This window comes from Theobroma umbraticum, unplaced genomic scaffold, assembly GCF_002168275.2.
Source record: "Theobroma umbraticum cultivar Fairchild unplaced genomic scaffold, ASM216827v3 scaffold_30.0, whole genome shotgun sequence".
Classification (NCBI taxonomy): domain Eukaryota; kingdom Viridiplantae; phylum Streptophyta; class Magnoliopsida; order Malvales; family Malvaceae; genus Theobroma; species Theobroma umbraticum.
In genome coordinates, this window is record NW_018397254.1 from 11,295,037 (window position 1) to 11,310,430 (window position 15,394).

Here is a 15,394-nt window from a genome sequence, read left to right on the forward strand (position 1 = left end):
TATTTGATTTAATGGTAATATATATATCTTTCTTTTAAAGAATAAGGTTCAATCTCCTTATGACCCCTACCAATTAATATTACCTTGCCTTGCCTACCACATGCTTCACATATTTATTTACTCATGAATCTAAACACATAATGGACGAGATAGAGGCAGCAAAGAGAAAAAGGAATCAAAGACCCTTGACTTCCAGTTTAGAAGCAGGACCTAAGCTGAGTTTTGCCACTCCCGTGGCACCTAGGGTTCTGGATACAGATGTGTTTGACCCTTTTACTAGTATACTGCTAGACTGGATAGTAAGTTAGTATGACACAATGCTGAAATTCACTGCGAGCACAGTGACATTGTAAAGGTTCTCTGAATGAAAAATAGTGCATCGACCACCTAAACAGCCAAATGGGCAGAGAGCATTGCGTTGGAGAAAAAAAGAGGAAGAAAAGCAAATAAATATTAAGTCCCCAACACTAATTTCAATAAACCTGGTCTCCTTCCCATGAGAGGGATTTTCCCATAAACCAAAAGGCCCTGACCCCAAAGCCAAAGAGTCTCTCTCTCATGTCATGTCATGCAACTAGCACCTAAGCTTTTAACCCCTCTCACTCCCCCTCACCCCACGACATTTGTTTCTCTTCGCCAGCTCATTAACATCCCCAAAAACACAACGCCAGCACCAACCCCTCTCTCTCTTTCTCTCTCTTCTCTCACAACGTTTTCTCCACCAGATCTCCGGGAGTAACCCCCATAAATATGCGTGCTTTTTGAGCCCTCTCTTTGGTCTAGACCTCTTATAAAATCTCCTCAGGCAACAACAATCTCTTTTTAACATTACCCATATGCTTCTTATCTCTCCTTGATTCGATTTTTCTCTTCCTGGGGGTTTCTGGGTTCTCTTTTTAGAGGAAACCTAATAAGGCGGAGAGAGAGTGTGTGGGCGTCTAGGGGGTCTGTTAGCGAGAGAAAATGGAGAATGGGGTAGAGAGGGAAAGTGGGTCGATGATGTTTAGCGAAGAGGAGTTGAGAGAGGTAAGCGGATTGAAGAAAGGAGGAGATTTTATAGAAGTGACATGTGGGTGTACCAGCCATAGATATGGTGATGCTGTTGGCAAACTTAGGGTTTTCTCTAATGGTGACCTTGAAATCACCTGTGAATGCACCCCTGGTTGCAATGAAGGTCTCTCTCTTTTTAGTCCTTTTTTCATCCTTTGGTTCTTTTTTTCTCCATCCTTTTCTTTTTCTTTTGATGCTGTTGGGGTTTAGATTTTTGTGCATGTTTAATGCGTGCTTTATTCAAGTTATGGTGCATTTGACGTTGATGGGTGTCGCTTTCTCTTATTTAATCGAGTTTTGGATGGTGTGAGAAGTGGATGATGGGGAAGCTTGTGATGCCTTTCGTTTTGGTTTTCTTTTCACACAGTTTATGTGTATGTTTTTTTGTCCCAGTGACTTGGCTTTCTTTGGTTTTGGCACAACAAGGTGATGTTCATTCATTTTTTTGGACGCTCCATGAGTCTCTTTGTTGGTTAAAGATCTTATATCTTAGTTTGTATCTTCAGAATTAACACCTGCATTATCTTTTATGGTTGTGATTCTAAGGTCTTCGATTGAGTCTTTCAGAATCTGGGTTTTCAAAGCTTCAGTTCTGTTTCTTGTCGCTGGACAGAGTAATGTTTTTTGAAGAAACATTTTAGCCTTATGGGTTCTGCGTATGTTTCTAGTTCTTTCTGTTCTGATGCAATGTCATTGTAAAGTTTGGCTGGTGAGGGATGCTTTTGAGCATATTGATGCTTGGTGTTATGAGGACAGCTATGTTTCCAGGAGATGAACGTCTTCTTTTTGTGTGCATGTGTTTTTGTGTACAATGCTACTATGTGAAAGTAGTACGAATATGGCTTGGAGGTTTAAACAGTACATCTACGAGCTGGTATTCTATTATTTTAAAACTTTAGCGCACACCTACGAAGTGGAAATACTGCGTCAAATTTTATTTATCATTGAAATAGTGATATTGAGGAAATCAAGTTTGGCAGAAAGCTTTATCATTTGTTAACTTTTGCAGTTTGATCATTGATTAAATGTTACGTATATTTCTCATCCAAAGGATGCTTAGTTGGGAGTAGATTGCATTGCATTGCATTACGAATATGTCTGCATGTGAAGGAATCTTATGCCTGTAAGGAGGCTGTGTCTTGTTCATAAGAAAGAATACCCATGTCAAATGAAAAGAAAAAATGGTCATACACTCCAAACCTTGAAGGTAAACCATCATCTTGTGAATCCACCCCAACTTTGAGCCGAAAGTCAGGTGAATATTTTCTTTATGCTGTTGATCATTTTGGGGCTTGTGAAAAGAACACCCCGGTTTGGTGGCGGGTCTATATAGTCAGGGTCTTACTACTAAATATAACTTAAACTGGCTTAAGCTGTCTGTACTCTTTATCTCTGCCTTTACCGTTTACTGGAGCCTTCCAGTGTCAGGTGCACAGAATAATCTCATTTTCCCTTGTTCTGATCAACCCAGTTCCTCTTTATTTTCCTAACAATTGTCAAAGCTTTCTTTCTTATTCCTTTTTCTAATTTTCTAATCGTGTGATGGTAATTTCAATGACTAGACAAGTTGACTCCTGCTGCATTTGAGAAGCATTCCGGGAGAGAGACAGCTAGAAAATGGAAAAATAATGTTTGGGTGATAGTTAATGGGGAGAAGGTTTCATTATCAAAGACTGCATTGCTGAAATACTACAACCAAGCATCCAAAAATGCCAATGGTGCTCACAGATCCCATAGTGGACGAGTTTGTCATCGTGATGAGTTTGTTCGCTGTAGCAGGTGTAACAAGGAGCGAAGATTTCGATTGCGGACGAAAGAGGAATGTCGGATTCACCATGATGCTTTAGCAGATGTGAACTGGAAATGTTCTGATCTTCAATATGACAGGTTTGTCCCCCCAATATTGATTATGTTCTTATTTGTTAAATTTTGGGTATGTCATGTCCAAGACTGTTTCCTATTACATATTAAGGTATTAGTCATTGTAGAACATGCTTTTGGACTTAATTATTTTTTTTCCCTTAAAAATCCATTTCTTGAAAATTAAAATGTAATTTGCAGATAATGCATGAGGTAGAAAAAAACTTCTTGATCTCCAACCCTGATATATATTGAAATATAACTTTTCAAATTTGAAAATAATCCTCCATGATCTGTTGTTCCGGTTACTTCTTTATCATGAAACCTTTTCATGGGCTATAGCTCCATATATGGCTAGAGGAAACTAATGATCAAATTCATTCTTTTCATGTTAACTCCTTTTGAACTTCTATTCGCTGAACCTATTTCTTGTGTATCTGTATGATTTTGGCCTGTTCATATGGAGTTGTTTCTTCTGCTTAATAGCATTTAGTTGAAATGGATAGCATCTTTAACAGCCATAGATATCTATATGATTACAGCTTCTGAAAATTATCAATATTCTTTGCTATGTAGTAAGCACCAATACCCAGTTGATATTCACTTAAAATCTGTTGACTGAATGCTGAGAAACATAAGTAATTTTTGGTGAAGAACCTGGTACTGCACATGAAATATAGTCTTGGCCAAACTGCAGCATTTCCTGATTATACTTCTTCTAGGTAATTTGACAACTATGCTTCATTTAATCCCCTGGCTTTGTGCAAAGGTGGATGCCATAATGAGATGTATCATATTTTACTGTTTCATCTATTGGAACCCGTTAATGGTGTGCCTGTACGCTTGTATTAGAACCACCAGATAAGGAGCTTAAAAGAAATGAATTGGACTTGATTGAGTTCCCTTCAGATTATGGTCAAACACTTTACTATTTGTGGCATTACTCCATCATGTGAAAAGGTGACAGGTTATTTTTCGAAGTTAATAATAGTTGGATTGTGAGATAGATAGGTCTTGCTCAAAGAAGGGTTCTAGATGTCCGATGTTCGAGCAGTTCCAAACTTTTCATGATATGTAAGATTTTCTTCAGTGGTACTAGTATCTTAAAAAAGCTGCCAGGTTTCTCACTTGGGTATCTTGCATAAACTTTTGACTCCAAAATATGTTTTACTCACCTGTGTGAGTAGAAGCAATAGGTCTATAAGAAATAGCTATGTTTTCCTTACATGCTGTTAAGTCCTACCGTTCTTGCTTTCCTGTCTGTTTGATTGTTGGTGCTTTGCTTACTCTGAACTTTTTGTGCCGAAAATGCTTTTAGTTGGCAAGTTAATGAAAATCATAATCTACCAGAATATGCAGTCTTTGCTATGAATTGGCTGGTGAAGTTGAAATGTTCCAGCTCTGTTTTGAGGTGTGTTCATCTTTTCTTTTTTGGATTTGAGTGGGGAGGGGCACAGAGTTCTGACAGTGTATACAGTTGTTCATTTTAATTCCATGATGTGCAGATTTGTAGAATTGCTTTTAGTAGTTATGGTATGAAAGCTAATGGCAAGAAATGCTATTGTTAGTTATATGGTATGAAAGCAAATGCTGCGAGAGGACTTTCTTGATGTTGTTAAATCAGGATTTGACATGAACGTGTTAAACCTTTGGCTCAGAAATTTAAGCCTAAATGATTCTTTTAAGTGGTTATAAGTGATGATATGCACGCTTTGCTTGCTTGCAAATGTAGAATATCTTCATAATCTGCTATACGTATGGCAAGTTGGCAACATGCTTTTTAGCTCATACTTATATTGTTTTCTGTATTTCAGAATAACATGTGATGATGATGAAGAGCGAGCAAGCCGCAGGGTATACAGGGGCTGCACCCGGTCTCCAACATGCAAGGGTTGCACCTCCTGTGTGTGCTTTGGGTGTGAAATCTGTCGGTTCTCTGATTGCAGTTGCCAAACTTGCATTGACTTCACTAGGAACGCGAAAGCTTGAGTCTTCAGTGCAGTGCATTTTGGGTGGGTTTCTTTATTTGTTGCTTTAGTTGAGCCCATCCCCGACAGAAGAAGCCTTGGAAGACAATTCACTTTCATGTTAGACTTAAATTGCCGCCAGTCCCTGAGTTCAGCATTCACGGTGCTCATTTGACTGGTTTAAAAACTTAAAATTAATTAAAATTTGATCACCACGATGATGTTTGGTCAGTATTCCCATTTTTATGCTCTGCTACTGTGTCTCTTTCATCGCAGTATTAAAATATAGTAACTCGACATAGATTCAATATATACGCTGGACCGTAATCCGACATTTCAGAGATTTTTTCTTTCATTTGTTTGTTGGAAAAGAAAAAGACAACAGAAAGGAAGAGTATTGCATCCGCCTATTTTGTCGAAAGACAGATGCCTAGAGAAGGGCGCCTGGCAGCTTGGTTTGCTGTGCAATGATGGATGATACATTTTAAAACTTTAAAGCCTAGCAATTCGGCCAAAGATCCCATTCCCCCGGGTGCCCTGGTGATTGCACCTGATAGGTAAGACATAGTAACTTCCAAGCCCAAGGTCCAATATTTTCTCTTTTGGGGCACAGCATTTTCCGCCCTGCGTTGATACTTGAAAGAGCCTGATCATTAATCATCACAAACACGCAATGCTCGTTACCTTACATCGCCTCAACTTAAATAACAAAACATTCAACAACAAATTACACCAAAATTCAAGCAAATCTCTAGGGCCAACGTCTCCCACTCAATCTCATTAACGATCTCTTCCGCCAGTAAAACGACCACGACCTCTATGATAAGGTTTTTTCCCACGACTAGACGATGCACCCATGTTAAAATTCTGGGATGTTTCAAAGTTCCCTGGAACAAATTGTTGTAAATTACAGTTCCCATCTGCCATTGGTCCATTTGCCAACATACCTTGCACTGCACTTAGGAGTTGCTGGCCCTGCATGCCAACCCCAAATGTGATTTGGCTAAAGCCATTTTGACCTGCATCCCCAGCCAAGGTGCACAGGCTGGTCCAGCAAATAAATTTGCCTGGCCACCAGGTAAGACCACATTTGGAAGTGTACTCAAACTAGGATCAAACTGCTGCTGCTGATATGGCATCATGGGTGGCATAGGCATTCCTGAGGTTGGCAAAGGATTAGGCTGCTGTTGATAATTCTGTGAGAGCAAAGGCATACCTTCTGCAGGAAACCTGTTGGGAAAAATAGCATTTTGTGGCTGCTGGCCCGGCATCCCATTAGTCCAAACTCCATTTGAAGGTGTAATGAAACCACAAGACTGTGGCATGACTGAAAATGGTGAAACAAAGCCAGATCCACCAACAAAATTTTGTTTTTCTATGACAGAGGATGAACAATTATGATTATCCAAAGATGCTGAAATTGAGGAAAATTTATGTTGGTTCTGATTAGTTGGAAGCTGACCCACAGGTGTTGATGTCTGCTGGGCTGAATTTCTACCATTTTTCCAAGCTCCATCCCGACTTTTAACTTTCCTTTTATTGCTTTTCAGGTTTCCCACTCTCTGGTCATTCATGCCTCTCTTTGTCATTTTCTGCATCCTCTTGTACTCAGCCTCTTTTTCATCATCTGAAAACTCAGCATCATCTGACAACTCCTCGTCATTCTCACCAGATGCATCGTACCCTTTCTTGTGAAGATTCTTGTCATTGAGAACATGATTAGCAAATTCTGGGACAAAAGAGATAGAAGTGCCTTCGTGGATCCCAGCAGGGACTTCACTTTCCAAATTATATCGTACAACATAGAAGGGGTTTATTACAGGTCCAAAGATTTCATCCACCAACCCCAGTGGTGACCTGTTTATGGTTATCCAAAGAATAGAACCTTCATTCAGAGGGTTGTGCTGCTCTCTTCCTTCAACAATAACTTTGGTACCAATAATCTGCAACAGTGTAAGTAACATCATTAGACTGACCCAAGTAGTATTATTTGCAACTGTAAGTCAATCTAGACCAAAGCTCCCAAAACAGGGGTTTATGAGTGTTTAACAAAATTTGAGAAAAACTTTAAGGCATGGCCTTTGTATTTTGCAATACCGGTTCTGACTTGAGCTTTCTATGAGCTTACCGACAAAACAACTCCAACAGGCAGCATCTTGTGATGGGGTTGCAGTGTGACCTCCAGTGGTGGAACTGGAGGGAGAACCTGCCCAATTTAACAGAGTTTATTCAGAATTAATATTCAACAACAATAACTCCAGCATTAAACCACACAGGAAATTTAACGACAGTGATAAATATTTTAGTCACGTTGTTCAGGACTACAGAAAGCATGCAAGATATGTCTCATCTAGACTTCTGAATAGTCAACAAGCAAGGATTAGAGTATGATGTTGAAATGCCTGATCTCTGTCATGCAAGGATCAGAATGCCATACTTCATTACCTTCCTAATCAAAGAGAATACATTCGATGGTGATACCACAGGAAAACTATTTTGTTCAGTTTTGATGAGTTAAAGATTACAACCAAAGTTATCAACATAAGGCCCCAATGTTAAACAAGGCCAAATGTAAAATTACCACAAGAAAATGAATGAGTGCAAAGAGTTACTAATTGCTAACCCCGTTAAATTTGAAGTGATATGACATGGTTTTGTATGTTCAACTTAATCTGCTTTCTTGGCAGAGCAAAAAATCAATAAGTTTCAGCCAAAGCATGCAAAAAGATCTTTCAGCAACAAAAAGATCAATCAGAAAAATATAAAAGGAAATGATCTGAAAAGAAAATGAGACTACAGAATAATTAATATCTCATTATAGATTAATCCAAAGAACAGCGAAGACAAATGCATGACTTGCAGCTAACAAGCATAAAACAGAACAGCCTTTCCAAAAAAACAAACATAAAACAGAACAAACAGGGAAGAAATCCCACCAGCAAAACCTAGATTAACATGTTAGTGAGATGCAAAACCTAGAAATTTGCTTTGCTGAAACATTAAAGAATGTGGTGAAAAACAAAAAGTACTTCTGAAAAAAATATCATCAAAGCCACTATTTGTTACCTCAAGTTCATTCTTTGACCTGATAGGTCCTCTCATAGCACCAGCATCAGCATCCTCATCATCTACCTCATCAAATTCAATACCAAACCCACTGAGGATTTCCTCTGTTTGCTCCTCCTCCTCCTCCTCATCATCAAGATTATCAGTTCCACCAACAGCCATTTCTCGATCAATACCTCCTATCTCACCCTCTTCAAGCTCACCTACCCCATCCACCTCTCTTTTTATCTCCACCTTCACATTTTCTTTATTCTCCTCATCATCATCATCATCATTACTGCTACTACTAGAAGATGACGACGACGATGAACTTTCACTCTCAGACTCCTCTGAACCACTACTCCCACTCTCTAATTTACCAACCAAACTAACCTTCCCCATCTCTTCCTCAATAGAAGAACTCAACTTCCCTTCTGGTTTTAACTCCTCTTCTTCCACCTTCACTGTACGACCTGACTCACCTCCGACTAGCTCAGACCCACTATCAACTGGCTTTAATCCATCAACATTAGGCTCAGACCCACTAACATGGGATTTCCCAACGTTATCTTCTTTAACAATCTCCATCCTCTTCTCAATATCCCCAAAGTCAATCTCTTCTGAACCAGTCCTATCTAAATTTGGGTTATCTTCAAACCACTCTTTTATAGAGTCAAAATCAAGAAAGGAATCGGCAAAGGATAAATCGTGGGTTTTGGGGTCAAGAAAGTCAATAGGGTCTTTGTTGATTTTGAGTTTTGAAACTTGATTTGGGCCTTCTCCAGTGGAAGGTTCAGGGACAAAGCCTACCATCTCCAGAGGTAAAATTATGTAAGGTTGCGGAGAATGGATCAGTAGTGGAAGAGAGAAAGAAGTAAAATGTCATAGCTGTATGAAAAACGGGGCTCTGTTGGGGAGAGGGTTCTCATAAACCCTAAGGTAGCAGCTGGTCGAGTCTGCTTAGGGTTTTAAGGTACTAGTAGAATAAGGATTCTTAGGAGCAAAGTACCGATAAGTCCTTGAATTGCGCTACAATTTCAATTTTTGTATTACCAATTGAAAAAATTGAGAAAAATAACTTTTTTCATAAACACAATTTAAAAATATTTTTTTATAATTTTAATTATTTTTAATCAAATTTTAATATGACTTAACAACAATATCTTTTAAACAATTTTAAATAATTAAAATAATTTCAGTTTTCTCTATCTCGCCTTTCAAACAAAAATTTTAAAATTAAATCTCGATTTCATTCTCTGCTCAAATATTGTCTATCTCGCTAAGCTTTTTTTATTTTTTTTTATGGTGGATCTTGGGGTTTTTAAAAATAATAAATAGTGATTTTGTTCTTTTATGGTGATTACAGGTAACATGATGAATATGATAACTGGATGCTTTCTGGTAATGTTTTCAAGGGCTCAAGGAGAAAGGACAACTAAAGCACGTTTGATGGGTTTTATGGTGGTTTACGATTTTATTGTGTCCAAGATTGAGATGATTGTTAAGTATGTTTATTGGAGATTTTGAATTGAAATTATTCAAAGAATATTTTGTAAATGGAGTATATTTTGCTTTTGTATAAGAGAAGTGAGCAAAGCCCTCCTGATAAAGATATATTTTGTCTTGCTTTAGAGGATTATGAAGTTTTATAACCTATTTTTTATGAAATGCACAATTTCATGGCTTAGCAAAAAAAAAACTGTGTTTTAGGTTTTTGAGTTTATTAGTTTATTCATAGAACCATATAACTTTAAAGTTGAGGAGTTGAAATTGATTAAAATATATTTTAAATATTACGAGACTGATTTTTAAGTATTGCGTGACTTAACTACTGCGTGATTGGTTTTTAAGTATTATATGATTGGTTATAAGCATTGCGTGATTGGTTTTTAAGTATTATATGATTGGTTATAAACATTACGTGATTAGTTTTTAGGCATTACGTGATTGACTTTTAAGCAATGTATAAGTTACACAATGCCTTACTAATTAGTCACGTAATGACTTACTAACAAGTCACACAATACCTATCAACTAGTAATCTAATCCTTAAAAATAAATCAAGCAATGTCCAAAGCCAGTCACGTAATATACAAAGTCAGTTACGCAATACCCAAAAACTACCAAAGTTACTGAATTTCATTTAAGAATATCAACAACTTCAAATGATACATCATATTTCATTTTACAACATAATTAACAAATATGCCTACCTGACAAAGAATGCTCAAAATGTTTAAAAGTTTTCTTCGTATATCAAAAACTATTCTAAAATGCTTAAAATGCTTTAACGTTTTTTTTTCTGGTAAAAAATACTCTAAAAATGAATAATCTGACGAGAAAAGTTCAAAAAATATGAATTGATTTAAAGTGCAGATCTAAACATACTTTATCTATTACTAGGTTTTAAGTTGAGGCACGGAGCTAAATAAATGAGTTGATTTCATTAACGATAATTTTGTTTAAGTTTTAATTTTTTTATTAAAAACAGTTAAAATTATAAAAAAATTTATTGTCAAAAACACGTTATACACTTATTTTAAAAAAAACTCTTCCATAAAACTGTTATGTTATTTATTTAAAATTAAAAAGTACTCTTTACTTGGTTCGGGACCCATCAAAATTTCTCATTTCCTTGACTTTAATGTCTATGTTTTCTGGTCGTAGAAAAAAGTGAAAAACTCATAACTAAATGAAAAGCCAGAATGTTTGGGTTCCATTCAATGAGCTTCTCAACTTCAATCCGAGAACCACTTTTTGTCCTTTTTTTTATTATTTTGAAAAGCAAAATTAAAATTTCCATTGATGATAATGGTAAAAAGGATGCAACAATCCTCGAAGGAAATAAATAAATTGGTTTAAATTTGTTGCAAAAGCATTCCAAATTTGAAACAATCAAGCAAAGCCAGTTAATTCACTTTCTTAAAATGCAAACACCCACGGTAAACAAATGATGAGACACTCACGAATGGTTTGATTTATACAATAAAATAGAAGGAAAATGAAAAAAATTATTTTTCTAGAATAAAATAAAATAAGAATAACTATTATTCAAGTTGGTTAATAAAATGAAATTGTCTCTCTATTCTATTTTTAATATTTGATTGGTAAAAATAATTTTAGAGTAATAAAAGATAAAAAAAAATATCTTTTATTATAATTCATAAATTTTAATTTAATATATTTAATTTTTTGATAAATTAATGAAAATTTTATTAAAATTTTAATATGATTATTGAATTTTATTTTTTTTCTCTATTTTCACTTTGTGAAATATTAAAATTTTAATATGAATTTTTATTTTTATTTTATTTTATTCTCTATTTTCATTTTTTAAAATACTAAAATATTAATAATTTATAATTTAAATTCTAATATAATTTTTTATTTTATTTTCATTTTATTAATATTTTAGAGAGGGAAAGAGAGAGGCCGATGAGGTGGAAAGGGGATGAAAGAGAGGAAAATGAAGGCTTTTATAAGTTAGGGTTAGGTTTTAACATAATTGGGATAGCAATTTCACAAAATTATCAAGGGTATTTTTAAAAATTTTTCAGCCTATTCCTTGACTCATGGAAGAACTATTACCAAGGGGGGTCAATAATAGTTATTCCGATTCTTCTAAAACTGATTATTTCATAAAATAATCATTTCATGAATCAAATATAAATAAAAATAAAAGAATAAGAAAGGAATGGAGTTTCCATTCCCTCCTACCAAACATTAAAGATGGCAGCGCATAGTAACAACATCACAAACACATGCAGTGTACAATCCACCCCTATTGCTTTCTCTCTTTCCCACTTTGATGAATCGTTTTTCCATCACCCGACCTTTTAGCTACCTAATGCCATTGCCTGGTCCTGCTCTAACTTTGAAGACCGAATTACTTGGTGAAAACATCTCACTTGAGAATAGTACTAAATCAAGTCATATGCTAGTGTACTAAGAGGAGCGCAAAAATGAGAAAACACACAAAAATTTATAATTAGGGTTATGTGTAGTTTTTATAAGAAGATCAAAATTACGTGTGGCTTTGGTAGATGGGAAGAGAAAAAACTAAAAAGAAAAGAAGAGGTGGGTCGACTCCACCTTAGCCCAACCACTGACAAGCTTTCGGCCTAATAGATTTGGATCAAACCCAATAACAATCGGGATATTTCCTAACCCATTGTTTTATCTATTTAATTTCAGATTTTTATGTAATTCCTTTAGAAAAGAGAGAAAGAATAAAAAATAAAATAATTAATTGAATATATTTTGATAAGAAACAGTAATTATTTCTAACCTCTTCATTAATGTAGCCTTTTCACCTAATTCATTAACAAATATAGTTTTCCTAATTATAATTATTAGTAACAAGAAATGATATTAATTTCAATGATAAATTTATTAATTCAGTTAAACTTAACACTTTTACCATTATTATTGAATTGTTACTTTATATGTAATTTTTCACTCCTTTAAATTTTTTTAATTAACAATTAAGTGTAAACTGTGAATTGTATTAATAAAGTTTGGTTGGATAAACATTTTAATAAGTACATTAATTAACTTGTAATCCAAGAATTTAAATGATGTGAACCTATCATTTATTATTAATGTGATGAAAATAATAAAATTAATTTTTAAAAAGAACATCTATGATTTTTATTTGAATGATCGAGGTAGGATTGAAATTGCATACATTTCTTAACTAAAATTTGGGTAAATCTACATAAACTTTTTATTTAATAATAACCACTCATAAGTCAACAAAAAATGTGTTACTTAAATGAATTTCAATATGATTTCAATTTAATAATATTAATTAATAAAAAAATACTTGCCACAGCAACATGCAACTTTCCTTACTTTGTGTTATCTATAAGCATATGTTTTATAATGTTGTGACGCCATATATTGCCTCTTACTTCCATTCCATTCTCAAGTCCAATCACAGAAACATTTTCATCCTACTTCTTACCATTCATTCCCGGGCCTTTTTAAAAATTGTATTGTCTAGCTATTTACAATTGGAGATGCTCATAGCAAGTGATGAATCTAAGATTTTCTATGAAGACTGATTAAAGGGTGATTATTAAGATAATTATATTATATATAAAGGTTTATACATATAATAATTAAAAAAATTAAAAATTGAGAAGTGATGGTCGTCAACACTCAGTCACCTCTTTGATTTCGTCGGTCTTCATAGTCAAGGTAGCTTGATACATTAAAAACCTAAGCTTGAATTGGAGCTCCATCTTTCATCTATTTTATATTTATTATTAAAATAATTATTTTTAGTTAAATGTTTAAATTATGACTAAATGTTTGGTTACTTTTTTAATTAAAAATCAAATATTTCAATTGTAATAATTAAAAATTAAACAATTTTATTTTTTATAATTAAGAATTAAGTTGACAAGTTAATAGACACGTAACGGAAAATTACGTGAGCCGTTAACATGACAAGTTGAAAAATATTATTGTTACTTTTTTGAGAAAAAATGATTTTTTTTATATTAAAAATCTTACTTTTTCATTTTCTTTTCAAATTCCATATCCTTCCCATCAAAATATACCAATTTCTTTTAAAGGAAAAAATGATTAAAGAATAACAAATTCCATTATGAATCAACCAACTTCAAGCATAGATCAGATTATGGAAACACATTGAAAATCCAAGGAAGCGTAGAAAATTTTCGAAAAACAGCAAAAACCTTTAGCCTAAGAAGTGATCAAGAAAGCGGATTCAAAGGGGAAAATATATCAAATGCATACTTGAGATATATTGAAAGAGAAAAAGTAGAGGAAATTTGGACAATGACTGATCGAGATACTAATTGAAAAATTCATCGAATGCGTCCCACAAGAAGAAAAAGGAGAAGAAGACCCCAAAAAAGCGAAGAAGACGAGCAAAAGATATAGAAATAAGAAAGAAATGTTAGAGGTGGAAGCTTGATTTGCAATATCACATGATTTTCACATGCTTTTTTTTTCTTATCTGATCAACGTGCTATCCATGTGTTCTTATTTCATTTTATTGTCTTGTTACTTGCTATTTTCCTTTGGCTGTAAGCCTCGGCAGTTGTAATGGCCATGCGGCCTATTTCCTTGTTTTTAGATAATGTATCAGATAAGTTGTATGGAGTCCACTTTAAAACCATTTTTGCTGGTGGTATTTTAAAACCAGTTGTTTGTTGAACCGTTGTGAATATGAATAAGATGTTTCCAGTTTTTTCTCTGAGGTCTCCTTCTTCATTTTGTTGTGGTTTTTACTCGGCTTTGTTGATGTTCAAGATTTATTTTCCTTAAAGTTAACATAGCTGAAGAGAGAAATGGATAAAAAATAACTCCAACAACAAGGAAGAAGAAGGAGGAGATAACACAAAAAAATGTTGTTAACGTTATGTTGAAAAATATAGTATTACATGTTATATTTTAAAATTTAGCTGTTATATGTCATGTTAGAAATGTGGTTGTTATACGTCATATTGAAAATTTAATTACTACATATCATGTTGAAAAATAAAATTGTTACACGTTATATTGAAAAATATTATATGTTATATTGAAAATTTAGTTGTTACATGATATGTTGAAAAATATAATTATTCTATATTATGTTGAAGATTTAGTTATTACACGTCATGTTAAAAAATTCAATTTTTAAATTTTATGATGAAAAAATTATTATACATCACGTCATAATTTAGATTATTTTGACTTGACAAAAAAACTTTCTAACAAAACTACCATTTTGTATTTTATATGACAAGTCAACGTCCACATAACACGTATATCCTATATGTGCCAAATACTTTTCATTTTAACCTTTAATAGTAATAAATTGAAAACGTTTGATCTTTAATTGTTACAATTGAAAATTTGATTCTAAATTGATAAAAACTTAAAAATTTTGATTCCAAATTAAACATGTAATCTTTTTTATATATATTACTATTTAAATATATTTCAAAATTAAAAGTAAGTAAAAATAAAAAGTAAAATATTTATTAATATAATAATATTTTCAAGTTAAGTCGAGCTCATACCTCAGAGTTTACTGATTCGAGTCGGGCTAACACATTTACATTCACAAACTGTAGAGATAATAAATAATAATGAATTTCTGAATATTTACTTTTTGATATAATAATAAAGGATCTGGTTAATATCGATATTTATAAGCATTGATTAAGGATAATTAAAATATTATTTTTATTAAATTAAAAAACTCATTAATTATAAATGCATGACCTTTTCTTTAAGTCGTCCATACAACAATCTCTCTAGCCTGAATGCATCGGGAGCGGGCAAACCACAAGCAACAATCCCTCTACTCAAATCTTACCAAGCTTCCTCGCCATTACCAACAAAAAGCTAACGTCTTAATGCGCCAACTCATTTTCCCTTTTAAAAGGGTTCATTTGGGGGATGTGACCCAGTTGACGATCGCCGACCAGAATGAATGTGCAGTAATTAAA

At 33.9% G+C, this 15,394-nt stretch overlaps 2 protein-coding genes across 3 annotated transcripts; one reads left to right on the forward strand and one right to left on the reverse strand.

Moving 5' to 3' along the window:
• The first annotated feature begins 528 nt into the window (after window positions 1-528).
• ULT2 (Developmental regulator, ULTRAPETALA) lies at window positions 529-5,111 on the forward strand. Of its 2 annotated transcripts, XM_021431732.2 has the most exons (4): window positions 529-1,174; window positions 2,613-2,937; window positions 4,261-4,321; window positions 4,725-4,880. In XM_021431732.2, the coding sequence occupies exons 1-4, from the start codon at window positions 964-966 to the stop codon at window positions 4,734-4,736; spliced, it is 609 nt and encodes a 202-aa protein (XP_021287407.1). In that variant the 5' UTR covers window positions 529-963; the 3' UTR covers window positions 4,737-4,880. The 2 variants fall into 2 exon arrangements, with proteins under 2 accessions (XP_021287407.1, XP_021287342.1); XM_021431667.2 differs by lacking the exon at window positions 4,261-4,321 and having other exon boundaries at window positions 547-1,174; window positions 4,725-5,111.
• An 898-nt stretch (window positions 5,112-6,009) lies between these two features.
• Window positions 6,010-8,883, reverse strand: LOC110418724 (uncharacterized). Its single transcript, XM_021431558.2, is given in 4 exon segments — window positions 6,010-6,248; window positions 6,251-6,820; window positions 7,006-7,083; window positions 7,944-8,883. Coding segments are annotated over 4 exon segments (1,536 nt in total). The 5' UTR covers window positions 8,736-8,883; the 3' UTR covers window positions 6,010-6,152.
• Window positions 8,884-15,394: the final 6,511 nt, after the last annotated feature.

What these genes read in the sequence shown, in the direction of transcription:
- ULT2 (XM_021431667.2), top strand. Translation starts at nt 964, where the DNA reads ATGGAGAATGGGGTAGAGAGGGAAAGTGGGTCGATGATGTTTAGCGAA. An exon ending in CACCCCTGGTTGCAATGAAG is followed by an intron (nt 1,175 to 2,612) that starts GTCTCTCTCTTT and finishes TTCAATGACTAG; the next exon opens with ACAAGTTGACTCCTGCTGCA. An exon ending in TCTGATCTTCAATATGACAG is followed by an intron (nt 2,938 to 4,724) that starts GTTTGTCCCCCC and finishes TCTGTATTTCAG; the next exon opens with AATAACATGTGATGATGATG.